Source organism: Macrobrachium nipponense, chromosome 1 (genome assembly GCF_015104395.2).
Source record: "Macrobrachium nipponense isolate FS-2020 chromosome 1, ASM1510439v2, whole genome shotgun sequence".
In the NCBI taxonomy this organism is placed as follows: domain Eukaryota; kingdom Metazoa; phylum Arthropoda; class Malacostraca; order Decapoda; family Palaemonidae; genus Macrobrachium; species Macrobrachium nipponense.
In genome coordinates, this window is record NC_087200.1 from 170,729,315 (window position 1) to 170,755,566 (window position 26,252).

General features: G+C 37.9%; 1 protein-coding gene across 7 annotated transcripts in view; it reads left to right on the plus strand.

The window, feature by feature from the left end:
• The window catches only part of LOC135219822 (baculoviral IAP repeat-containing protein 6-like), a gene marked incomplete at its 3' end in the record, with an annotated part of 560,877 nt that overhangs the window by 320,692 nt on the left and 213,933 nt on the right, over positions 1–26,252 (plus strand). For 5 of the 7 annotated variants that reach the window (XM_064256914.1, XM_064256918.1, XM_064256921.1 and 2 more), the window contains 5 exon segments: positions 9,248–9,502; positions 9,825–9,993; positions 11,301–11,864; positions 20,394–20,529; positions 20,684–20,927. In XM_064256914.1, coding sequence (XP_064112984.1) covers positions 9,248–9,502; positions 9,825–9,993; positions 11,301–11,864; positions 20,394–20,529; positions 20,684–20,927 — 1,368 coding nt within the window. 7 annotated transcript variants of the gene reach the window in all.

A 26,252-nucleotide genomic window follows, 5' to 3' on the forward strand; every position in this document is an offset into this window, starting at 1 on the left:
TTAAACGCCGACTGGATGTATTATACGTCGACTAAAATTGTTGGTCGGGTGCTAAGTGGACGTATGGTACGTTGACTACAAAAAGTTTTTTTAAATATTCGCGGAAAAATAGTTATAGGCCTAGTTTGCGAAAGAATTTTAAATCACGTGCCTTGAGGGATGCTGGGAGGTCACGGATCACGCTGTTGTTTTGTTTACAAGCGTTACCCAGGCGCGCATGCGCGAATTGCTTTCTTCTCACACTAGAAAGCATCAGCGACGCATCTCAGAAATTCTTTCTTCACTTTGTCGTAATTTTTGCATTGTTTTATATTAGCTGTTACATAGAGTTTTATATATGAAAATGTGTGCAATTTCATTCAAAATACAACAAAAAACAACCCATGGTTGTAGCTTTTATAAGTTTTGAAATATTTTCATATAAATAACGATAAGTGCCAAAATTTCAACCTTCGGTCAACTTTGACTCGACCGAAATGGCCAAAAAATGCAATTGTAAGCTAAGACTCTTACATTCTAGTAATATTCAATCATATAACTTCATTTTGCAACAAATTGGAAGTCTAGCACAGTGTTTCGATTTATGGTGAATTTTTTATAAAACTTTTTTCTTACGTCCGCGCTCGGTAATTCAGCCGAAAATCTTAGAAATTCTTTTGTCACTTTGTCGGAATGTTTGCACCTTTTTATATTAGCCGTTACATAAAGTTTTATATATGAAAATGTGTGCAATTTCATGTAAATACAAAAAAAATAACTCATTGTTGTAGCTTTTATCATTTTTGAAGTATTTTCATATAAATCACGTTGTGTCAAAATTTCAACCTTTGGTCAACTTTGACTCGACTGAAATTGTCGAAAAACGCAATTGTAAGCTAAAACTCTTACATTCTAGCAACATTCAATCATTTACCTTCATTTAGCAAGAAATTGGAAGTCTCTAGCACGATATATCAATTTGTGGTGAATTTTTGAAAAAAACTTTTTCCTTACCTCCGCACGCGGTAACTTTTCCCTTACCTCCGCACGCGGTAACTTTTTCCTTACCTCCGCACGCGGTAACTCGGCTGAAAATCTCAGAATTTTTTTTAGTCACCTTATCGTAATTTTTGCACTGTTTTCTATTAGGTGCTACAAAAAGTGTTATAAATGAAAATGTGCGCAATTTTATGTAGAATACAACAAAAAATAACTCGTATAGCTTTTATCAGTTTTGAAATATTTTCATATAAATCACAATGTGCCAAAACTTTGACTCGACTGAAATGGTCGAAAAATGCAATCGTAAGCTAAAACTCTTATAATCTAGTAACATTCAATCATTTACCTTCATTTTGCAACAAATTGGAAGCCTCCAGCACAATATTTTGATTTATAGTGAGTTTTTGAAAAAACTTTTTCCTTACCTCTCCGCTCGGTAACTCGGCTGAAAATCTCAGAATTTCTTTAGTCACCTTGTCATAATTTTTTCAACGTTTTCTATTGGGCATTACATGAATTTTTATACATGAAAATGTGCGCAATTTCATGTAGAATACAACAAAAAATAACTCATGGTTGTAGCTTTTATCAGTTTTGAAATATTTGCATATAAATCACAGTAAGTGCCAAAATTTCAACATACGGTTAACTTTGACTCGACTTAAATGGTTGAAAAATGCAATTGTAAGCTAAAACTCTTACATTCTAGTAACATTCAATCATTTACCTTAATTCTGCAACAAAGTTTAAGTCTCTAGCACAATATTTTACGTCCACACGGTAAGTAGGCCGAAAATCTCAGAGATTCTTTCATCACTTTGTCGTAATTTCTGCACCGTTTTATATTAGCCATTACATAAAGTTTTATATATGAAAATGTGTGCAATTTCATTTAAAATACAAAAAAAAATAACTCATGGTTGTAGCTTTTATCAGTTTTGAAATATTTTCATATGAATCATGATAAATAGAAAAAATTCGACTATCGGTCAAATTTAACTCTACCAAAATGGTAGAAAACTGCAATTGTGAGCTAAAACGCTTACAGTCTAACAATATTCAATCAATTACCTTCATTTTTCAACAAAGGGGAAGTCTCTAGCACAATATTTCGATTTATGGTGAATTTTTGAAAAAAACTTGTTTTTACGTCCTCACGTTACGAATTCATGCATCATTTTGTGATAATATTTTCTCTGTGTTGCTTTGATCATTTTACAATTTGTTATATACCAAAATCATTGCAATTTAGTGTACAATAAAAAAATTAATTCATTAGCTTTAACCGTTTTGCTCACAGTGTGATTTGTATGCAATTTTGTGTACAATACAACTAAAAAAATTAACTCATTAGTTTTAACCGTTTTGCTCACAGTGCAATTTGTATACAATTATATATGAAATTTTTTTTGCGCTGTCATATATTCCAATATTTATATATGATGATTTTTTTTCATTTCTTATGGTTGCATACTAATCTTCAGGCAATAACAAATAAAAAGGAGCCAAAAATGAACTCTCAATCTTAAAACTAAGCGTGCTGTGATTTTTTTGAAAAAAACTTTTTTTCCGCTTTGGCACTAACTCCTGAACAGCATACAACAGACACTTTGACACTTTGGTAAATAGAGGCCCAGCATTTAAGGGTTAAATATTTAAAATAATTATTCTCCCTCTCTATATCTCTCTCTCTTTTACTAAAATGAGAAAATTTTTGTGGTACATATATGTACTATGTTTATTAATATTTTCAGATAATATAATGATAATAATAATTGATTTATTTTTACCTTTACCTTCTAGAACTGTAAATCCTCTGCCATAGACACAGAACTAAGAGTTGTATTAGTCCAAATGAAAAGCACTTTGTTCATGAAAAGGAATTTCAGAACAAAGAGAAATGGACAGAATAAAGAATTTCTTAAAAACGAGATTTAGAAGACTTCTAGAAATAGAGCGGTTGTAAAGAGGAATGAAGAGAGAAATGATAAAAATATAATCAACCATTTAGTCCTTTATTTAAGGGTAATGTATTAAGCTAACTTTTAAATGAAATAATAGTAACTTTAATTTAATTTAAAGTTAGCTTAATACTTAGGGAACATGATTAGGGTCATATTTTGTGGAGGAAAGTTGGTCAGTTCAGACTACACAATATAAAATGAAATATTAAATAACGTGGAGGGTAACGCTTCCATTAGGTACTAGTAAAAGGGTCTGTAGCAAGTCAACAAATGTCCATTTCACATATCTTACAATGCTGGGTAGGCCGATTAACTTACAACTGTGTCATATATTTGTTAACCCTCTTACGCCGAATGTACGTATTAAACGTCGAGTCAAAATGTCTCCCATATGCCCAATGGATGTATCATACGTTGACTCAAAAAAGTTTTTTTTAAAATTCGCGGAAAAATACTTCTATGCCTACCAGCCGAAAACTTTTGAATCACGTGCCTTGGGGGATGCTGGGAGTTCACGGATCAAGGCGTTGTTTTGTTTACAATCGCTACGCAGGTGCGCAAGTGCGAATTTCTTTCCTATCGCACTAAAAAGTATCATTGACACATCTCAAAAATTATTTTGTCACTTTGACATAATTTTTGCACCATTTTAAATTATCCTTTACATGAAGTATTATATATGAAAATGTGCACAATTTCATGTAAAATACAACAAAAAAATACTCATGATTGTAGCTTTTATCAGTTTTGAAATATTTTCATATAAATAACGATAAGTGCCAAAATTTCAACCTTCGGTCAACTTTGACTCTACCGAAATGGTCGAGAAATGCAATTGTAAGCTAAAACTCTTATATTCTAGTAATATTCAATCATTTGCCTTCATTTTGCAACAAATTGGATGTCTCTAGCACAATATTTTGATTTATGGTGAATTTATGGAAAAACTTTTTCCTTACGTTCGCTCGGTAACTCTTCCGATAAATTTTTTCGTGCGATTGTCCTAATGTTTGCACCATTTTAAATTTGCTGTTACATAAAGTTTTATATATGGAAATGTGCACACTTTCATGCACAATACAACTAAAAACAACCCATGGTTGTAGCTTTTATCAGTTTTGAAATATTTTTATATAAATAACGTTAAGTGCAAAAATTTCAACTTTCGGTCAACTTTGACTCTACCGAAATGGTAGAAAAACGCAATTGTAAGCTAAAACTCTTATATTCTAGTAATATTCAATCATTTACCTTCATTTGGCAACAACTTGGAAGTCTCTAGCACAATATTTTGATTTATGGTGAATTTATGAATAAAAACCTTACGTCCGCGCGGTAACTCCTCTGAAAAAATCAGAATTTTTTTTGTGCGATTGTCGAAATGTTTGCACCATTTAAAATTAGCTGTTACATAAAGTTTTATATATGAAAATGTGCGCAATTTCATGTAGAATACAAAAAAAAATGATTGAAGGTTGTAGCTTTTTTATTTTTTCGAAATATTTGCATATAAATCACAATAGATAGAAAAAAAAACCACGTTCGGTCAAATTTGACTCTACCGAAATAGTTGAAAAACGCAATTGTAAGCTAAAACTCTTACGGTCTAGTAATATTCAGTCATTTATCTTCATTTTGAAACAAATTTGAAGTCTCTAGAACAATATTGTGATTTATTGTGAATTTTTGAAAAATATATTGAACTTCCCTCCGCGCGCTGATTCGCGGCCGCAAGTCTCTGAAATGCGTACATTGCATTATCCTAATATTTGCTCCTTTTCATATTAGCCATTTTATAGTTTTATATATCAAAATGTGCGCAAATTCATGAAAAATACAATAAAAAATAATTGAAGGTTGTAGCTTTTCCCATCTCCGAAATATGTGCATATAAAAAAAAATATATATAAAAATTTCGACATTCGGTCAACTTTAACTCGTTCGAAATGGTCGAAATCTGCAATTCTAATCCAATACTCTTACAGTATCGTAATATTCAATCATTTGTCTTCATTTTGAAACAAATTGGAAGTCTCTAGAACAATATTTAGATTTACGGTGAATTTTTTAAAATGACATTTTTTTATGTCCGCGCGTTACGAATTCGTACATCATTTTGTGATAATATTTTTCCGGTGTTGCTTTTATTGTTTTACAATGTATTATATATCAAAATGATTGCAATTTAGTGTAAAATACAACGAAAAAAAATTAACTCGTTAGCTTTGACCGTTTTTTGCACAGTGTGATTTGAATACAATTACTATGTATTAAGTTTTTTTTTCGCTACCATATATCGCATTATTTACATATGATAATGATATTATTTTTCATTTCTGATGGTTGCATACTAAACTTCAGGCAATGACAAAAAAATGAGCCAAAAATGAACTCTTAATCTTGAAAACTAAGCGCGCTGTGATTTTTTGAAAGAATTATTTTTTCCGCTTCCGCGCTCACTCCAAACCGGCCCCGGCATACTGGAGAGGTTTTGATTTTTAGGGCTTCGGCGTAAGATGGTTAACAACATATGATTGAAGATAGGTAAATCTATGCCTGAACATGCATCTTTCAGGAAATACCAACAATTCTTCCTGAAAAAATGCAAGTTACCACATAGTATCATGTGTAAAGATATAAAATATGACCAATTGCAGTGGAACTTCGGTTTTTGTACATAATCTGTTCCAGAACCTCCCACGGAAACCAAACCATACAAAAACTGAAATAATAATTCCATAAGGAATAATATAAATACAATTAATGCATTCCAGACCCCCCAAAATATTAACAAAAATAAATTTTTTAGGAAATAAACAGTTTTACATACAGAAAGCAATGAGAAATAAATATAAATGACTAATGAAATGAATAATTGAACATTTAACATCATTCTTACCTTTATGAAGAACACTTGTTAGTGTATGGAAGACGGAGGGGAGGGGTGAGGGCGGAGGAGAGGTTATTGTTTGGAAGGGGAGTCTCCCTCCAGAAGGACTTCAGGTATCAAGGACCTAACTGGGGTTACTTCTCTTCAATTTTTACTGGCACTATCTGAGGTTACTTCCCCTTTGTTTTTTGTTTTTTTACTGGCACTAGAACCAGCTTGAGAGTTTCTGGACCCCTGTCGCACAACAGAACTGTCCAGAGACATTTGTTTCTGGCGTTTCTTTAAAATTTGCCTAAAATTAAGCACGACAGTGTCATTAAATATGTAGGAGACGTGAACTACAACTTCTTTGTTGGGATGATAATTCTGCACAAAATTTCTTACATCATTCCACTTTGCAAAAATGTCCTTAATCCTTGAAGTAGGCACATTATCTGTATGGCGGTTCATTTTATGAATTTTTCAAACCAGCCTCTGCTGGCCTTGAATTAACTTAACAGCAGCACTTATTTTAGGCATTTTCTCACCGAGATCAACATGCAACTTCCTCCAACACTTTGATACGATTTCTTTCTTAAATTCTATTGTGTTTCTCGCCTTTTTTACACAAGGGCTAGCACTTGGAACTTTCTTTGGTCCCATGATGGCTTATTTAGCTGTTTCCATTGAAGGAAAAAGCACAAAAAGCAGAATGGGTAAAGATAAAAGATGGGATGCATTGTTTAGGCGCTCGATACATGGCCCAGTCACACGCTGGGCGCTGGATGAAGCGTTTCCAAGTGTACAAAAACTGAGGAAACATATGATAACTGAGACAAAATTTTGTAGAAAAAAGTCTACAAAAACCGAAATATACAAAATGAGAGGCGTACAAAAACCCAGGTTTGACTGTATTGTAGGAAAGCTACAACAGACAATTCATGTTGCTAGGCTAACAGGTTTCTCACACGATTAGCCTAACCTGATGCTTAATGTATAGGTATAAGGGAACATTTAGAATTTTATACAAGCTTAACATAGTGACTGTTAAAATAAATAATGATTGAAACTTACCGTGGCCCCCCCTTGCAGCCAGAAATAGTCTAAGAAACACCCACCTAGGCCTAACCAAGTAGACTAGTCTAAGCTATGTTTCCATGCTAGGTCTACAATGTAAGTTAACTCTAGACTAACAAACGATCAACAGTTGAAAATATGAAAGTATAATGTTTGGCAACTATAATTATACCGTAAAGCCTAAATCAGGCTACTCTAAGATAAGAGCACAAAAAATGGCCTCTAGGACATAAGGCTATTGCCGTAGTCAAAGTTAGCTAGAGGTATAAGCTATCCTATGATAAGGCTATTATGCAAATATAAAAGCTATCCTATGATAAGGCTATTATGCAAATATAAAAGCTATCCTATGATAAGGCTGTTATGCAAATAGGTAACTGGAACGGATGACTACATCGGACAGGCCCATCACAACACACTCACTGCTACCCTAGCATTAATGAAGAACTGTCTATGATAATGAGAGTGTATAGTGCTAAAATCCCCAGCAAATAGGTTCTAAGATGTTCTCTTATGCACGATTCTCATACAACAACAAAATTAGCAGATCTGTCTCCCACACTTCTCAATCAAAGAAACATTGTTTCTAGGTTACAATAAACAGTACAATGAAATAAATGCTTGGCCATAAGGTAGTAAAAAGGGGGAACATTTCTAGATTGAAAAGTTAAATGATTAATAATATCAAAGATATAAACCCATTAATGATGAATATCTTCAAAAAATAATCTCAATAATACTGAAGCCTAAGTCGTGTCTGAACTCAACACAACTTTCAAACGAACTGACTTATTTGCACAAAACTTGAAAAATTTAAGAAAATGAGAAATTCCTTCTATATAATACAATAGTCACCATTTCAATAATGAAATCTATGTCAATTCCAATTAACAAAAGCATTGGAATCAAAGACATAAATATGAAATGTTAAAGACCTTTCATGTGACGTCATTTGGCGTCTTACATCAGCAAAACTATTTCTGTTGAGTCAAAAACTTGACATAGTATTTAGTGTTCAAACTCTAGAAGTAAGCATTTATTAGCATTTTCAGAGACCGTGCCAAACTTATTAAAAAATTCCCCTTGTGTGGGGCCGTCTGACACTAGCTATGTGTAAGGTCAGGGTACCACTGTATGTATATATACACAGACACACACACATTCAACCCTGCAAATACTTGACACCCCTCTGGAAACATTTACAGCTGCATATTTTGATAGTTCAAACACCAATACAGTATTTAGTGACTATTTCTCCATGAAAAATACTATAAATAGGCTAGATGTACCATGTGTGTGTGTGTGTGTGTGTACTAATTAAGCAGCATATGTATTCAGTTAGAACAGCCCTGACTTCAAATGCACTATTTATCCATCTGAGCAAAAAATCTTATTGTATAAAGGGGGTGATAGCTCTGTATTTGCTAGGTCTAATGAATATGTTTCAAGAAATTTACTGGAATCAGCAGTTATACAAATCAACAATGAAAAAACCTAAATCTTAGTCTGGGATTGTATCATTTAGACCCATATACTTGTAAAATGTTCATAAAGGACTTTAAAATAAATTTACATAACTGCTAATTATTTGTCCCACATGTTTTTAGTTTCTCTCTCTCTCTCTCTCTCTCTCTCTCTCTCTCTCTCTCTCTCTCTCTCTCTCTCTCTCTCTCTCTCTCTCTCTCTCTCTCTCTATATATATTTATATCTTCATGTTTGTTTTATCACTCATTGTATAAACACTTTTGTAAATTTCTTGTTACTAATACAAATTGTATTGCTCTTCAAATTAAATTGCTTTGACCAGTGTGGTTGACCGCACCACTCTTAAACCCTTAATGTAGCCTTCGGGATTTTACAAAATTTTTACTGTCCTATCGTATATGCGTATTTGTTTTCAAAATGTATTGTTTTCTGACTAAATTACCTGTGACCACGTGTGGATGGCTCTTTTTAAAATTGTTAATCTAGCCCACGGGCATTTTTTTATTTCTTTAAAAGTGAATTGGACCTTTTAGATACATACAGTACCTGACAAGATATTAGGCTGCTTAGCTTCAAGCAGCCTAATATCGTGTTAAATTTTGAAGGAACAGAAAAGTTGAGAAGAAATTTCGTCAGTGCATTAGGCTGCTTACAGCACGTAAATAAAGTAGTGGAGCTCAGACACTCGACAAGGAAAGAGCTCTCAGTCACATGTTTGGAGGTTTAGTAAGGGGCTGCATATATATTTTTTTTTGTCCGTACTCCCACCTTATTTTTGGCCTACCACATATCACTGTATTACCCCCTGTAACCTTAATCTGGGCCAAGAAGGTGATATATATATAGTAATTTATTTTTTGTTTCTTTACAGCAAGTTTTAGCTGGTTTAAGTGGTGAGATCTACCAGAAGCTTGACACCTTTCGAAGAAACATTGTTAAACGTTACACTCGTGCTTCATCGACTTCTGGATCAAGTGGAGTACGCAAAGAAGACAATGAATCTACCATTGATGCATTTTTGCCATTAGATCGTTCAAATGCCCTTTCCGTTGCTCATGGCCTTATTAAATTATTGATGAACTCCAGCTCACCTTGTTGTGTCGACTCTTTCCTCCTCACTTGCAAGGTGAATATATTTGGAAATCCCAGTGTTTTGTTTGGAATTGTAAACTTTAGTTTCAAATAGTTTTGTTGTGGATCATAGTTAAAATTTTCATTACACAAGTTTTGAATTTCTTCTTTTAGCATTTTCTTGTTACAGCTATAATTATAATCTGTCATATGGTTTTAATGAGCTCAAGTCGAGTCAAACATTTCCATCAATAGAAGTTTGAGAGAGGCTTTTGTATTTCACTGATTAACCTAGTAATGCATGTTTGTACATGTACTTTTTGTGCTGTATTGAGAATTGATAATGTAGTTTATATTCATAATTTTAAAATCTTCAGGTTATTGGTGGTTTAGTGAGTGTGACAAGACCTAGCCCTGCACTTACTGAAATTGTTACCCCGGTTCAGTTGGGAGCCCTCTTACGCCATGCTCTTACTTTGGATTCTACCTGGGGGGCCCCTTGGGCTTTACATGCTTTAACATGTTTATTGCAAGACATACTTGAAGGTAAGCATTATTTAATTGATTGATTGACTTGATTTTATCCTTACTAGGGTTAAGTTGGAAGTTGGACTCTTTGATATGTTTATAGTTTTAAAGTCTTAACAAGAAGTGAGCCTATGTAAATAGGTTTAATTCTTTGTAACCTTTTTAACTAAATATTCATCAGTACAGTATCATTCATCCTTCAGTGTATTTCTGTCTGAATGCCAAAATTATTCATTTTGGTGAAGTACATTTACAGGCTATCGGTTAACAACAATTTGGTTTTACGGCGCTTGGTAGATATATTTTTAACTGGGTTTTACACTGTAAGGTTTATAGCGCTGTTTTTTTGGTTATCTGTTGCTTAGGATAGCTGCCGAGACCGCCTCATAAAGTACAAACATAATGAATATGCATCTTTCCCTCTGCTGTTTTAAAGTTATCCTTTACTTCGCAGTATCTAATAATACTGTATGTAGTCGTGTATTACTAGTTGTGTTATAAAATACAAACAAACTGATCATGTTTTGGATCAGAAAAATCAGATGAGGGTGGAGGTAAGATTATTTGAGCCATATTTAACTCAATTCAGAGCGATTTTCTTGCTTTTGTTTAGCGTAAATTAATCTTTAGAACCTCTATTCGTATGTGACAAGGTTTATTTATGAAGTGTTTTTAAGTTGACAATTTACTTAATACGTGTACCAAATGTACTAGACTTGGTTTTTTTTTCATCTGGTTATCTGTATGTACATATGTTTAAGTACTTCAGTTACACTTACCTTTATCATGGAGCGATGTCGTCAATTTTTAGATGTACAGGCAGTCCCTGGTTATCGGCAGTTGTGGTTATTGATGATCTATTAGCGAAATCGCCGATTTCCAGTTATTGGCACTGATAATTGGGTATTGGTGCCAATACTACCTAACAGTGGTCCCATTAACCAGTTGTCGGTGTCAAAATCCGGTCATTGGTGCCAATAAGCACCAAATATTGCAGATTTTCAGTTGTAGGTGATTTTCACTTATTGTCAAGCCATCAGAATGGAATCCCCGCTGATAACCGAGGACTGCCTGTATACATAGAGTTTAAGGTGGTTGTTCAGTCACACCAAATGTTCACTTTTAAGTTTTTTTTTTTTTATTATATATCCTTTCTACATTTTAGAACTTATTCCTTCATAAAAATATGATTACCCTTTAAAGGAAAATTGTGGCAGGAATTTATAAGGAAAAGGTTGTATAACCCTCAAATTTTGATATTGAATCTCTATTTGAATTTGTGTATATTTGTGGAATATTTAACCTTTTAATTTTTCCTACTTTAGGAGAACGACTCTACGGTAGTGTTGTGACTAACACAGACCAACAAAGAGAAGAAGCAGAAAATATGGAGTTGCCAACAACTAGCGGACTTTCTTCTAATGTAACAGCCACTTCATCATCTAATGGCTCATCAGTGTCTGCTGGGTGTTCAGGGATAGCCAAACAGTCAGGCATTACCATATCATCGTCATCTTCTTCATCCACTGGGACTACTGTTATGTCATCAGTTGCAGGGCCATTGCCTACAAGCTCCTCAGGTTCTCAAAATGGGTTGACTCCTGAAACAAACGGACCTCGCAGTACAAGTGGTCCTGTATGTATTAATGGAACAGCAGAATTATATGGGCCTGGAACAGCTCCATTAGCAAGTGGTTCAGCTAGTGAGGCTGAAAGTGGAGAGGGAGAAGGAACAACTCCATCTTTAGGAGCCTGTGTTATAACTCAGAACTGCCCTGTTGATCAGTCTGCTACCCCTTTAAGTCCACCTGTTGTTAGCATGGCTACACCTCATTACACCACCCTGGAGGAGGAAGATCTTCCAGGTAATTCACATAATCATGTTCCAGGTAATGTATATGCCATTTGTTTCCAAGAACTTCATTTCATATTTGGTTGAAGGGTTCTAATTTTTTCATTTATTTAATAATTGTTTTATTGAATGTTTAATTTTGTTTTATTCATTGTCGTTGTTTTTACTCTAAAAAAAAAAATTGTTTCTTTAATTGTAGACAGGTTTTTAAATGTGAATTTTATTTTCAATTTTTATTGCCATATCTTAAAATTGTTGTGCTCTTAATACTTTCTTAATTAATTTTCATGTGGATAATAATAAAGGAAACTAGGAGTCACCTTTGCTGGGTTTAATTAAATAGTACTTTATTCAGATATGCAGTGTTCTGGGATGCAGCATTTTTTTCTTTCTGTTTTTCAATATTTTTTTTTTTTGTAATTCATACTGCATTGTAGTTGTTGTTGACAGAGACCAGTTCATTCTTCCATTAGTTTGTATCCATCTGTCTGTTGGTCCATTAGTATATCTCAAGCATAAATATTCATGTAGAGATCGTGTGTTTGCTGTATTTTTGCCTTTCATTTTAACTTTTTTTTTTTTATGAGCCATGACTATAAAACAGTGAAATTGCGAGTCCAAGCGCTGTAGATTCTGTACACAACTTAACTTTGGCGGTAACTTTTGAACTCAAGTTGTAAAAGAAGAGATTTTCTTGTTCTCATGAATACTTCACTAAGCCCTTCACATGCAACCTAAGATAGTGACCTTGTGACTATTACCATGACTTTTATACATACTAACAAGACATGATCCAACCTCCAGCCTACTCGGGACGCATGCAAGATTGTCCCTTCATGCATAAGTTGCAAACATTATATTCCTAACGTAACGTGAAGTGGTCTTTGTAATTGATACTCGTACTACTAACAAGGATCAAACAAAAAGGACACAAATTAAAATTAAACATATTCGTATATTCTCAGTTATAAGTGGAAACAAAATAATTGAATGAAAACAGCCTAAATTCAGTACAGCAAATAAAACTTGCTAAAATCTATGGTTAAATTGAGTTATTTCACCAATGAAAATTAAGATAAATACGCTATATTTTATTAGAAATAATTTTCCTGTACTGTATAACATGCAAGTTTTGTATTTGTTATATTTTCATCCTAATGAATAAATTATAAATATCCTATCCTAAAATGCCTGTATATTTAACTTGACGCAAAACACCTTTCTCACACCTCTTCAATAGACCTTTCCTAACCCCCCCTCCCCCCACCCCGAATAACAACAAGAACAGTATCAAAGTAGTGTAGGCATACTCCCAAGTAAGCGAAAATAGTCATGTACAAGGGCATTATTATTTTGCAAGTACTATAGCTTCAAATTGTTGAAGTTTTCTATCATTAACCATAACCAAAATGGTTTCATCTTCACTTTCAGTAGCTGGGATGCTTAGGGAGAAAATTTGTTTTGGTGGTTTCTTGGGATTGTTTATTGCTTAAGCAATGCTATCAGAAAATTTGTTTGTCATAAAGTTGCCAAAATATGTAGTTTGTTATTTTAGATACTAAAACCCTTGTCTATCTTGTGTTAAATGGCTCTGGTTAATTTGCTGTAGATGTTTAACTTTTGCCACTTTGAACTTTTATTTTTCCTGAGTATATGGAGGACTAAATAGTTTGTCATTATGAGAAGTTTTTTGTGAATCAGAGTAATTTTTTATACAAGTGTAAAGATTTTTTTCCAAATGGGAAACCTAATAATTTACCATTCAAGGGGTTATGTAAACACTAGACATCATGATTTATAGGAAGGGAAAGATTATTGTCATCACACACAGGCTGGTGCATGCATGTACGGTTCCTCAAGTCTTTCAGAGACAAGTTGTCACTTTTTGTGTCTGTTACCTGTTCAGCAGCTGTCAGTCTTCCCCAAACTTTTTTGTTAAACTGTTTGATGTTTATTGATACTATATTTATCACTCCAGTAGTTGTTCATTCCAGTGCTAAGGTTTGGGTCAAGATTAAAGATAGAGCTTCTGCATCTAAGGAGAATTTTAACAGAAATGGCAATTTTTTTTCAGAGGTAAAAAATAAAGCAGATAACTTTGGTAAAGATATACTTAATGGGAATGCCCAATTTTAATCATGGGACTTACAAGTAATTATATAGCTAAGAGTTTCACTCTCCTGGCAGTTAAATTCGGAAATTAATGGGTCGCACTAATTTATTTATTTTTTTCTCTGCTAGGGAGCAATGCCTCTGCCCACTTTCGGGGAAAGGGAGGAACCACTTGCCAAAGAGCTCAGTTTGTTTCTGCTGGCTGATGGCTATAGACTGGAATTCTTGACTTTTCCTTTTGTTTACATGGCAGCTGGCAAAGTGTTTTACACTGTGTTGTATTTTTCATTGTATTGGCCAGTACGATGAGATCGTGTTAGTGTTAGGGTCTTGTTATTTAGAAAACTTGACAGTTATTTACTTTGTTTACCGACTTGTCTCTTATGTGACATGTCATTTACTTTGTTTACCATCTTGTCGCTTTTGCTATATGTCAGACTCATTTACCAACTTGTCTCTTTTGCGACATGTCAAACTCGAGTGTTGCTAGCATTAGGTATTGCACAAAAGGATGTAATACTAGGTTGACCGAAAAGTCTTATGATGCCCTTACTTTGTGTTTGGCTTGCCGCAGACAAGTATTTTCTTTGGATTTAAGATGTAATGACCGTGTTGTTTGGGTTGAACTTGAGGAACTTTGAGTTTCATTTAAGAAAATTAGATGGAGATAGAAAGAGAAAGGCTTTATCTGAAGCTAATTCAAAATCAGCTAGTCAGGGATTGTCGGATTTTAAATCAGATTTGTGTGTTATGCTTATTTCTCTATACCCAGTTCCCAGTTCTCTTCCTTTACCACTTTCTCAAGTTTCACACTCCCACACTTCTGATCCCAACCCCATCGCCAGCCTTGAAGAAAAGCTTTGAAAAGAGCTTTTCACTGTTAGTGCAGATGATGGAGCGGCTTGATTCATCAGTGAAAGTCCTGATGGACAAAGCTAAAAGTGATAGTACAGTGTTAGTGGATGAGGTGGCCGTTCATACCATTGAGTCTCCTTGGCAAAGGATGAGAGAAATAACAAATGTTATATCCCCTTGGAAGTATAACGTGTTGCCCCGAAAGTGGGAGACTACTCTTTGTCGTCTCCGAATTGGTCACACTTGGATGGCACGAGTTTCTGCTAGCTGGCCAACACCAACCATACTGCGACGACTGACACCCTTGACAGTGAGGCATTTGTTGACTGAATGCCCCACTTACAGCACGGAAAGAAATAGATACGTATCTGTTTGAGGCTCGAGGTGAGGATGGCAGGTTCATCCTTGCCAAGATTCTTGGACTTGATGTGTCGTACAATGCTAGCAGTATTTTTAGATTTATTTCAGAAGCAGGTCTCCTGAAAGCTATTCAACTTATATAATGACATATTTGTTTTTATGTTTTTAATTGAATATTTTATTCTTTATTTTTAATAAACGATATCGGCGTCAATGACCTTCGATGTCAGGATGCCAGAAAACTTCCAATCATTCATTCATTCATTTGGGAAGCTTGGCAGAAGACGGGAGCAGAAACTCGGACAGTGAAGGTTCTGAAAGGAGATTATACTATCCCTTTTGTGAAGATGCCTCCCTTAGTCAACTTGCCATTCGTCTTGACTGCTTGTTCTCAAGGGTCAGAGTTTTTCGACGCTTGCGAATGAAGTTATTTTCTTTCGGAAAAAGGGGCAATAGCACCATTGCAGAACTCTCATTCTCCAGGTTTTTACAAGTATCATTTTGTGGTCCCCAAATGTTGGAAGGCTGGAGGCCCTTCCTGGAAGTCAGCACCCTCAATGTCTTGGTTATGAAGAAAAAATCCAAGATGGAAACACCAGTCAGTCCTGTCGTCCATTCACCCAAGAGATTGGATGATGTCCTTAGGCCAACAGGGCATGTACTTCCATGTACCTATTCATCCTAGTTGAAGGAAGTACCTCAGGTTTGTTTTCAAGGGAAAGATTGATCAGTTTTGTGCGCATTGCTACATACTTACAACAGCGCCTCAGGTATTCACCGGAGTAATGGCTTCCATCACAAGTGGCTCCACCAGCAGGGGATAAGAATCTCCCTGCAGTTGGACGATTGGCATCTCAGAACCAATTTGGAGTCGGTGCACAAAGGACCTCAGGAAGACTCATGTTAGTACAAGAATTAGGAATCTTAGTGAACCCCAAAGTCCCATTTGATCTCTTCTCAGCGAATTCAGTATTTGGGGATGATAATAGTCTCAGGATTTTATGGTTTTTCCAACCCCAAAAAGGATAGAATCTTGCTTAAGGTGCACAAGATTCTTTCTCTGGGAGAATGTTCAGCCAATAATAGGATGAACCTTGGCTCGACTTTCTTTTGTCAGTGGAAGAGTGCATCCTCCTCAGCAGACTGCATATCAGTCCCTTGCAGTCCTTTTTGAAAGCAAGCTGGAACAGGAATGTTCTTCCAGTCTCGCATGTATTTACAGCGATAATTGAAATAAGGAGCACCACCTTTGGTGAAACTCTGAGGAGAGACTTTTGCAAAGAAAGTCCTATTTCCATTGTGCCCTGACCTGAAATTCTTCTCAGATGCATCAGACCTGGGATGGGGAGCTCTTTTGGAGAAGAGGGGAGTATTGGGGATATGGTCCCAAGAACAAAAGTCTTTCATATAAATGTGAAGGAGCTAAAGGCTATGCATTTAGGCCTTCAGTCCTTCTTGCAAGAAGAGAAGAACAAAGCAATTGTGGTCCACTTGGACAATATGACATCACTCTCTTACATAGGAAAGCAAGGAACTGTGTGTCTCTCTTTATGAGGCAGCAAGAGATCTTCTTCTCTGGGCAGACCTGAACAACACCCAGATAATTACAATGTTCGTCCAATGAAGGATCAATGTATTAGTGGACAAATTGAGCCTTTGAGGACAAGGGACCTTGGGTCCACTGGTCTGCTTAGACCTTTGGAAGCTTTGGTGAAAACTGATGTTGGACCTATTTGCCACTTCAAAAGTTGACATCTTCCTCAGGCCTGGGCAGTACAGTGCTCCTCCACTTTTACGTGGTATTAGGTCTGCCGAGGAAATGCAAAAATCCCCTTTAAAATTCCTTACAAATGGCTTACAACTGCCATATACCTAGTATCCCATTATCTAAAATACTTATAACTGTCTATTTTAATATTTCACTGCTTAATTTGAGATTTCAAAAAAAATATACCCTAAATTATCATACTAAAACAATTTAACCCTTTCATGTCCAACTGACGTAATAGTACGTAAAAATACTCTATCCCCTATCTATCCAACTGACGTAGCGGTACGTAAAATTTACCGAAATTTTTCGTACGTATTTTTTTTTCTTTTTTCGGACAATTAGTGATTTCCATAGGCTAGATCATACCTTGGACCGTGTATCTCGGGTATCAATACGCCAGCAAAGTAGTTTCTGTACTGCGCATGCTCAAATCCCTGGCGTAGTAAAATTCTCACAATGAAATCAGCTGATCACACCTACACTTCCCTCTCGTGACCCTAAAGCCATTTTTCTTTATTTCTCTCTTTATTCTTCAACTTTTCCTCTACATTTTCGTATATTTACAAAGTAATTTCTATGAAAAATAACCGAGATAGGGCTCTTCAAAATTTTTTTATTTAGCAATAAATGTTGACAACAGTAAAAATTTTTTTCTTTTCGATTAATTTATCACATCTAAATGAAACAGTTGCCGTATCCAAAGCCATTTTTCTTGACCTTCCCTTTATTCTTCAACGTTTCCTCTACATTTTCGTATATTTACAAAGGAATTTCAATGAAAAATAACCGAGATAGGGCTCTTCAAAAGAAAAAAAAAATTTATAGCGATAATTCTCACTATGCGCCGGGCAGAGCGCTATGTTTCTTATCCTCTTTTCTATAAATTTTTTCACATGCTGGACTTATTCGTTTTCCATTGATTTATATGTCAATATTTAGGGAATTTTATTGACTTTCTCATAAAAAATAATTCATTTGCCTGACTTTCATAGTTTTTGGGTTAGGAACGAAAATATAAAAAAAAGTAAAGATTTTTTGTTTTTTTTGTTGAATAACGCTGGGACTCTTATTCTGACTATTCCACCATTAAATACTAAGATTTAGAAAAAAAGGACAGCAAATGAACGTTGTTGGCATACAATTTATATTTTTGCTGAATTTTCAAAATATGTAATAATTTTTTCGCACTGTCGAGCGCTCCCAGACACCTTGGATATCTGGGGACACAGTGCTCAAAACTAAGCGGATATGAAAGAGTTAATACAATGAACGTTGTTGGCATACAATTTATATTTTTGCTGAATTTTCAAAATATGTAATAATTTTTTCGCACTGTCGAGCGCTCCCAGACACCTTGGATATCTGGGGACACAGTGCTCAAAACTAAGCGGATATGAAAGAGTTAATACATACATTAACATGATGATAATTTAAGGTAAATTTGATGTAGGATGTTACATAAGGTATACAATTGGTGTTTCTATTTCTTCCTTCTTTTATCTCTCTCTCTCTCTCTCTCTCTCTCTCTCTTCTCCTTCTCTCTCTCTCTCTTCTCTCTCTTCTCTCTCTGTCTTCTCATCTCTCTCTTCTCTCTCTCTCTCAGCAAAAGAAATTGATATACAGACAAGCATAATTGTTTAGTCCTCTCTTTCTCTCTTCTCTGAAAAAGATATATGTATTGATCATAAGGAGTTATTCTCTCTCTCTCTCTCTCTCTCTCTCTCTCTCTCTCTCTCTGTGTTATTGGCTGTTTTTATATTTCTAATGGTAAAATGTTTAAGATGACTTTGAAATGATATTAATAATACCAATTCAATGGTATATTTGACATAGGATGATATTTTAAGTGTTCATTTGGTATTTGAACTTTTAAGATAGGCAGATATAGGTATTTTTAGAAGGGAGTTCTAACTTTTTGCGGGTTTGAGCAATTTTTGGGGGGTTGCCTGGTACACATCCCCCGCAAATACGGGGGGAACACTGTAGTCAGGAATTCTGCAAAAATCTTGAAAATATAAAATCTTTTATGGTTCGTGCATGGAACAAACCTTCGATCTTAAGAATAGGATAATCTTCTAGTGTTAGCTGGAAACCAGTAAAAACAAAGATTGTAAAACAAGGAATCTGTGGCATCTGGCAACTCATGCATATACGAGGTGGTAGTTTGGTCATTGACCAAGCTTGGATCCAGAAACATGCCAGTCTTTATCTTCCACCAATACAATGAATCTGGATATCTATCATTGTGTTTCATCCCAGAAGGTTGAGTTTTTTTTTTTCTCACATATCTATTTGCTCACGGGGTCAGACTCCCTTTCTTAGGACTCTGATCTTCTAGGAAGGGTGGTCAGGCGGGCTGAATCCCTCCAAGTGTAAGTCTATCATGTTGTTAAGACCAAAGGTTTATTTCGCGTATGAACAAATGACAAATTGTTAATCAATTTGTATTTTTCATGGCTAACAATTTAAAACCTGAGGTCTTCATGTTAACTGCCCACATCTAGCCACCCCTCACATATCCTGGGTTGGAAGAAAGACTGGTATGTTGCAGGGGTCCAAGCTTGGTCAATGACCAAGCATCCACTTTATATATGCATGAGTTGTCAGATGCCACGAATTCCTTGTTTTACAGTCTTTCATTGCTTTTACCGGTTTCCAGCTGGTGCTAGAAAATTATCCTATTGTTAAAACTTCAGGTTTGTTAGCTATGAAAAATACAAATTGATTAAAAATTTGTCATATTGTTAAGTCTGTAGAAGCCTTTTTACAAAGAAATTACTGTATGATTAACCTTTATTTGCAACTCACTTTATGGCTGAGCTTTCAAATTGACCAGATGGTATTAATTTGGTAGCTTCAGAAAAATATGATTATTATTTTATTTTTATTTCATGTTTTGTATCTTAATTTTATTTTTTGTTTCACTGGATATCATAGTCATTTTTGTTATAGTTACTTTAGGTAAATTGGCAGCATTTATTAGTACTTAGTGGGTTTGTGAATATTATTTGAACAATTATAAAACGTAGGGTATGAAAAATTGTATGAATTTACTTCTTGGGTATTTCAGTGATTTATTTTAATTGGAAACTGGTACAGCAATTGGGATCTTTTTCTCTTTGACCCAAGTATTTCTTTTTAGCAACTTCTTTCCTTTAGACTGGTGTGTGCTGTTGCGTTCCTCATGAATGAATCTCATTTGAAAGTGTTTAGAGGAAATATATTTTTTATTTTTTTCAAGACACTTTTGAGGTTATTTGGTAATAAGGTGTATATTCATTTGAAGATAAGCCTCCAACTGTAGATATTTGCTGCTGTAAATTATGTTCAATTTTATATTTTAACCTCTGGCAATTTTGAATATGATTTGATCAGTGTCACCTGTAGTTTTATGTTTTACATTTCTGATGAAATGATTTCAGGGTTTCATTTCTATGTTAAGTACTGACATGTATGATTATCTTACAGGTAAATACTCATTTCTTGATTTAGAAGATAGTTCAGAGTCTGAAGATATGATTGGAGAATATTTAGCAGATATTCCTACTTCTTTTGGTGGACCTGCAAACAACAATCTTCCTACATATGAGTTGGCAATGTCAAAGTAAGGATAATGATTCTCCAGAAGACAAGAATTTAATTAGTGCTATGAGAGAATAATTTAATCTTGATTGGATAATTTAAAGACTACACCTGAAGATAATAGCTTATATCAGAGGTGCATTTCGTGATCAATTACTTTATTCATTTTTTTTCAGTTTGACCCCACCCTATCCACCACCACCTCTCCTAGCACAGACTTCGAATCGTGTTGGGAAGGATTCCCGCATAGGGGACCTTGTGAATTCCCCTCTTACTATATCTCACCCAGGTATAGATCATTCAACAGCTGTTGATGCCAGATTAGAGGCTGGAGTGTCTCTTCTTTCAGAACTGAGATTGCACATGATGGCTGCAGTACATACGTCTAGATTGAGCTTGGCTATCACAGCTCCATTAAAGGTTTGTGACCAAATTTATGCATTTTTGTAAGTCAGGATGTGAAGGAGATTTCATAAAATACCTGAATTAGTTTGACTTGGATGCAGGTTGTGTGCAACTTTGAAATATTTTATAAATGAAATACCCTTGAAGCTGGAAATTAATTTCTTTTTGTAACAATGCTTCAATTTGAAATGATTTGACTTTACATTAAGTGAGGTTTGTAAATTATGTAAACCAACTGTCAGTAGCTCTTTGCACATCGTGTGACCCCCAAATTTTCACCATTAAGCAGTGGTTTTGTCATGTATCTCATGTATCATGCGAGTTCCTTTTCTGAGAGCGTCAATTCATAAGGTTGGTAATTTGGCATGCTAATGGCCGAGTCATTTAGATTTGTGCTGCTGCTAGTCAAGTTACGGTAATTTTCTTACTAATCCCGAGAATTGAATAGAAAACCTCAAGATTAAACAAGAATCCCAAGATAATAAAATAATTGTAAAAATGCCAAGCCTTGATGCGTGTACACGCACATTCATTTATCTGATGTTTCCGTTTTTGGAATTTTTCAGATTTCGGAAATGTTAGGTCAGATGCATAATGAAACAAACATCACTACTGTAGCAAAAACATTTTTTCCCTTTAATTATGTTTTGTTCATGAAACTTACTTGGCAGATATATATATAGCTGTATTCTCCGAAGGCCGACAGAATTTCAAAACTCGCGGCACACGCAGTGGGCGGCCAGGGTGGTTAGTTAGTACCATTCCCGCCGCTGGGAGGCGGATATCAGGAACCATTCCCATTTTCTATTCATATTTTTTCTGTCGCCGGTCGGTAAACACCTGTTTACAGACCTCCGCCCAGGATTTTTGGATTTTGACTCGTTATAAGTATCTGGATTGACTTTTGGTTTTGACTCTGGATTGTTGGATTGGCATACGCGATAGTGGACTGTTTTTGGATTTTGGATTGGCTTTTCTATGAACGTGATGTCGGGATCAAGTTCAGTGAGCTTCAGAGTGTGTGTGAGAAGTGATTGCAAGGTGAGGCTACCGAAATCATCGGTAGACCCCCACACAGTATGTATGGGGTGTAGGGGGCATGTTTGTTTGCTGGTTGATCGTTGCATTGAATGCAAAAGTTTGACTGAGGATGAATGGAAGGTGTATGAATCATATCGGCGTAAGTTGGAGCGCGATAGGATCAGGAGGTCTGCCTCCAAGAGCGGTTCTACGAAAGGTAAGGGAAGTAACATTTCTCCTATTTTAACACCAGTAGAATTTTGCTTCACCATCCTGTGTTGTTTTGCCTGATGGGCCCTAGTTCTGTGTCTGGAGAAGGTAATGCCCTTTCTCTGATTCTAGAGTCATTATGCACTCTAGAGTCCAAAGTGTTGGCCCTTGAAAACGGCTCGAGTAAAGTGTGTGATCGTGCCCCTAGTGTTGTGGAGGGGGTGCGTCAGATCGGCCCCCCCCATAATGCCTCTAGGTCTAGACCTCTGTCGGACTCCCAGAACTCAGGGAGTGGGCATGTCGAAAGCCGCAAGAGGGTTACGGGGGCTCCCCACCGATCTGGCGTCCCTTCGGCAGGACCTGTTGCTACTTCCCAGGCTGCCAAGGAGCGTGCTCAGGCTCGCATCCTTAAGGACTGTTTTTCGTCCTCCGAGGCGCCCTCCCCGCGCAAGGGGTGGAGCGCTCGGAGTGACTCGCGTCCGTTTGAAAAGGACTTTTCCTAGGGAGGACGCTTTACGTCCCCTCTCTCCGCTCTCGTTGCGGTCTTCGCCTGCGTCGTATGACGCTTGTTTCCTCCACAGAAGAGAGGTAGGACGTCGTCAGAGGACGACGCTGAGAAGCGCCTCTCTCGCGCCTCGGAGAGGCAGGTTGCTGTACCTTTGAGAAGGAGGAGGCGTTCCCCCGCCCCTCGTCTCTCGCAGGTGCTGCCAGCCCCCCCCTTCACCTCCTCTCGGTTCTTCACCTACGAAGAGTATTCTTGCGTCGCTTCAAGACCAATTGTCGGCCTTAATGGCTCGGAAGACTCGCCCCAGCAGCAGTTGAGCCTAAACGAAGGAAGGACGCTAGACTGCCTGTCAAGAGGACGAGCAGTCTCCTTCTTCCGTCTCCTCGTTCGTCTCTGCTCCGCCCGCACGTTCAGGACGCCTTTGAGGACGCTCGACAGGACGCCTTGGAGGACGCTTTTGAAGACGCTCGGCAGGACGCTTTTGAAGACGCTCGTCGGGATGTTTTGCTTGACGCTTTGCCTGTGGAGAAAGGCTTTCAAGAGCGCTCAGAAGGACGCTTTGAAAGCGAAAGCTGGACGCTTGAGCGTGAAACGTAAGGACGCTCCTCGAGAGAGACTAAGAGTAACCTCTCTTGACGCGCAGCGCGGTCAGGACGCTCTTCGTGGTTCGAGCTCTAAAGATCGACAGAAGGTCAGTCGCTTTGAAGAGGCTGATATTAGTCATCCTCGAAAGCCTTTGTTGAAGGCTAGACCTGTTGGGCGCACGCCCTCTCCAGTAGGTTCAATCTCCTTTGCCTCTGCGGGAGGAAGGAGAGCCTTAGTAGTCCGCGGCTCAGTGAGGAAGAACAGCCGCAGTTTCGTCGGTTTCCGACTACAAGGTGCTGGTTCGGCTGTTACGTTCTTTGTTTGGTGAGAAGTTCCAGCCTGCAGCTCCTAAGTCTCCTCCCTCTCAGTTTTCGTCTTCGAAGTAGGGCAAGGTTTCGGAAGTGGTGGAGATGAAGACTTCCTTGTCCACTAAGAGAGCATTCAAGAAATTGCAGGATTGGATGGAACGTCGGAAGGATCAGGGCAAGTCTACTTTCGCCCTTCCTCCTTCAAGACTCAGTGGGAAAGGCGGCATTTGGTATGAGACCAAAGCTGAAGTAGGAGTTAAGATCCCGTCTTCTTCCCAAGGGGAGGGGGGAACATAGTCTGGTAGACGCCCAGAAGAGATCACTTTTATCGTCCGCTAAGATTTCATGGACTCCAACGGAGATCGACCATCACATGAAAGGTCTGTTAAAGACTCTGGAAGTCTTTAACTTCCTAGACTGGTGCCTAGGAGTCCTGGATCTTCAATCTAGGAGTCCTGATTCTTTGAGTCTGGGGGAGCTGTCCAATGTGTTGTCATGCATGGACAAGGCCGTCAGGGATGGTTCGGAAGAGTTAGTGTCTCATTTCGGCACTGCCTTCCTCAAGAAGAGAGCGCTTCTCTGCAATTTTACAGCGAGGGCTGTTTCTGCATCGCAGAAAGCAGAGCTTCTCTTTGCACCTCTTTCGAGCCATCTCTTCCCCCAGGCTATGGTAAGGGACCTGGCAGTGAGCCTACAAGAGAAGGCGACCCAGGATCTCTTGGCCCAGTCTTCAAGACGTCCCGCAGTCCCTACCACGTCGTCGTCTGGACGACCTCCTAGGAAGGTTAAACCCTTTCGTAGCGCTCCTCCCTCGAGAGCTGCTCCTCGAGGGAGAGGACTTGCAAGAGGAAGAGGTTCCTTCAAACCTAAATCCTCTAAGTGAGAAGAAAGTCCTTCAGATGCCTGTCGGAGCCAGGCTGAAGTTCTTTGCGGGTGCGTGGAGAGAGAGAGATACAGATGCGTGGTCCCTCAAGATAGTGGAACAGGGGTACAAGATCCCCTTTGTGGACCCTCCTCCTCTTTCTACGACTCCAGAGATCTTTCCCCGTCGTATCAAGGGAGACAAGATCAGGTTCTTTTAGATCTTTTGGATCAAATGATCATGAAAAGAGCGGTGGAGCAGGTCTTAGACCTGGGGTCACCAGGATACACAACAGACTTTTCCTGGTACCAAAGCAGTTCGTGTCGGGTGGCGTCCAGTCTTGGACGTAAGCAGCCTGAATCTTTTCGTAGAAAAGAAAAAATTCAAGATGGAAACACCTCAGTCGGTTCTAGGAGCCTTAAGACCGGGCGACTGGATGGTGTCCTTGGACCTACAGGACGCATACTTTCACGTGCCTATCCACCCATCTTTCAAGAAAGTTTCTGAGGTTTATGCTAAGGGACAAAGTTTGGCAATTCCGAGCCCTTTGTTTCGGTTTAAGCACGGCTCCGATGGTATTTACCATGCTCATGAAGAACGTAGCGAGATGGTTACATTCTGCAGGAATAAGAGTGTCCCTGTATCTCGACGATTGGCTGATCAGAGCATCGTCAGAAGAAAGGTGTCTGAAGGACCTTCACTATTTCACTTTGGCCTTGGTCGAAGTCCCTGGGACTTCTGGTCAACCTCTAAAAGTCGCATCTGAGCCCCAACACAGTCCATCGTGTATCTGGGGATTCAGATGGATCAGGTTGTTCTTTTCGAGCGTTCCGTCCCAGGAACGACAGCTGCAAGGCTTAGAGAGAGTTTCGGCCTTCCTGGGGAAGGAAGCTTGCTCGGCGAGGGAATGGATGAGTCTGCTGGGAACCATTTCCTTGCTGGAAAAGTTTGTTTCCCTGGGAAGACTACACCTCAGACCTCTCCAGTTTTCTTAGCAGACGAATGGAGAGTCAGAGAGGATCTGAATGCGACCCTTTTCATCACCAAATCGGTGAAAGAACCATCTAAGATGGTGGTTAGATCCTCGGAAGTTTCGAGAGGGGTTGTCCCTTAAAAGCTTCTGAGCCCAGACCTAGATGTTGTTTTCCGACGACCTCGGTGTCGGGATGGGGAGCAACACTGGGAGGGGAGGAAGTGTCAGGCACCTGGAGGGGGGAACAGGTGTCCTGGCACATCAATGTAAGGAACTAGCGGCGGTTTTTTCTGGCGCTACAGTTCTTCCAACAAAAGGTTGCAGAGAAAAGAAATAGTCCAAGTCAACTCGGACAACACCACAGCCCTTGCGTACCTAAAGAAGCAGGGAGGTACACACTCCCGTCCTCTTTTTTATTTAGCGAGGGAGATTCTGCTGTGGGCAGATGCGAGACGGATAAGGATCCGGGCTGACGAGATTTTATTCGCAGGAGTCCAGAAACGTCAGAGAGACCTTCTCAGCCGACAAGATCAGATCCTGCCGACGGAATGGACGTTGCACCAGGACGTCTGTCGAGAGCTCTGGAGACTGTGGGGGTGTCCGTTAGTCGACCTATTTGCGACGTCGAGAACAAAGAGGTGCCTCTTTATTGCTCTCCTGTGCTGGATCCGGGAGCAGTCGCGATAGACGCTCTGCTCTGGACTGGACGAACCTGGACTTGTATGCCTTCCCCTTCCCGCCATTCAAGATCATGGGGGAAGTAGTAAGGAAGTTCGCGGCATCGAGGGGACGAGGTTGACCCTGATCGCCCCGATGTGGCCCGCGAAAGAATGGTCACGGAGGTAATGTCATTCATCATAGACTTCCGAGGACATTG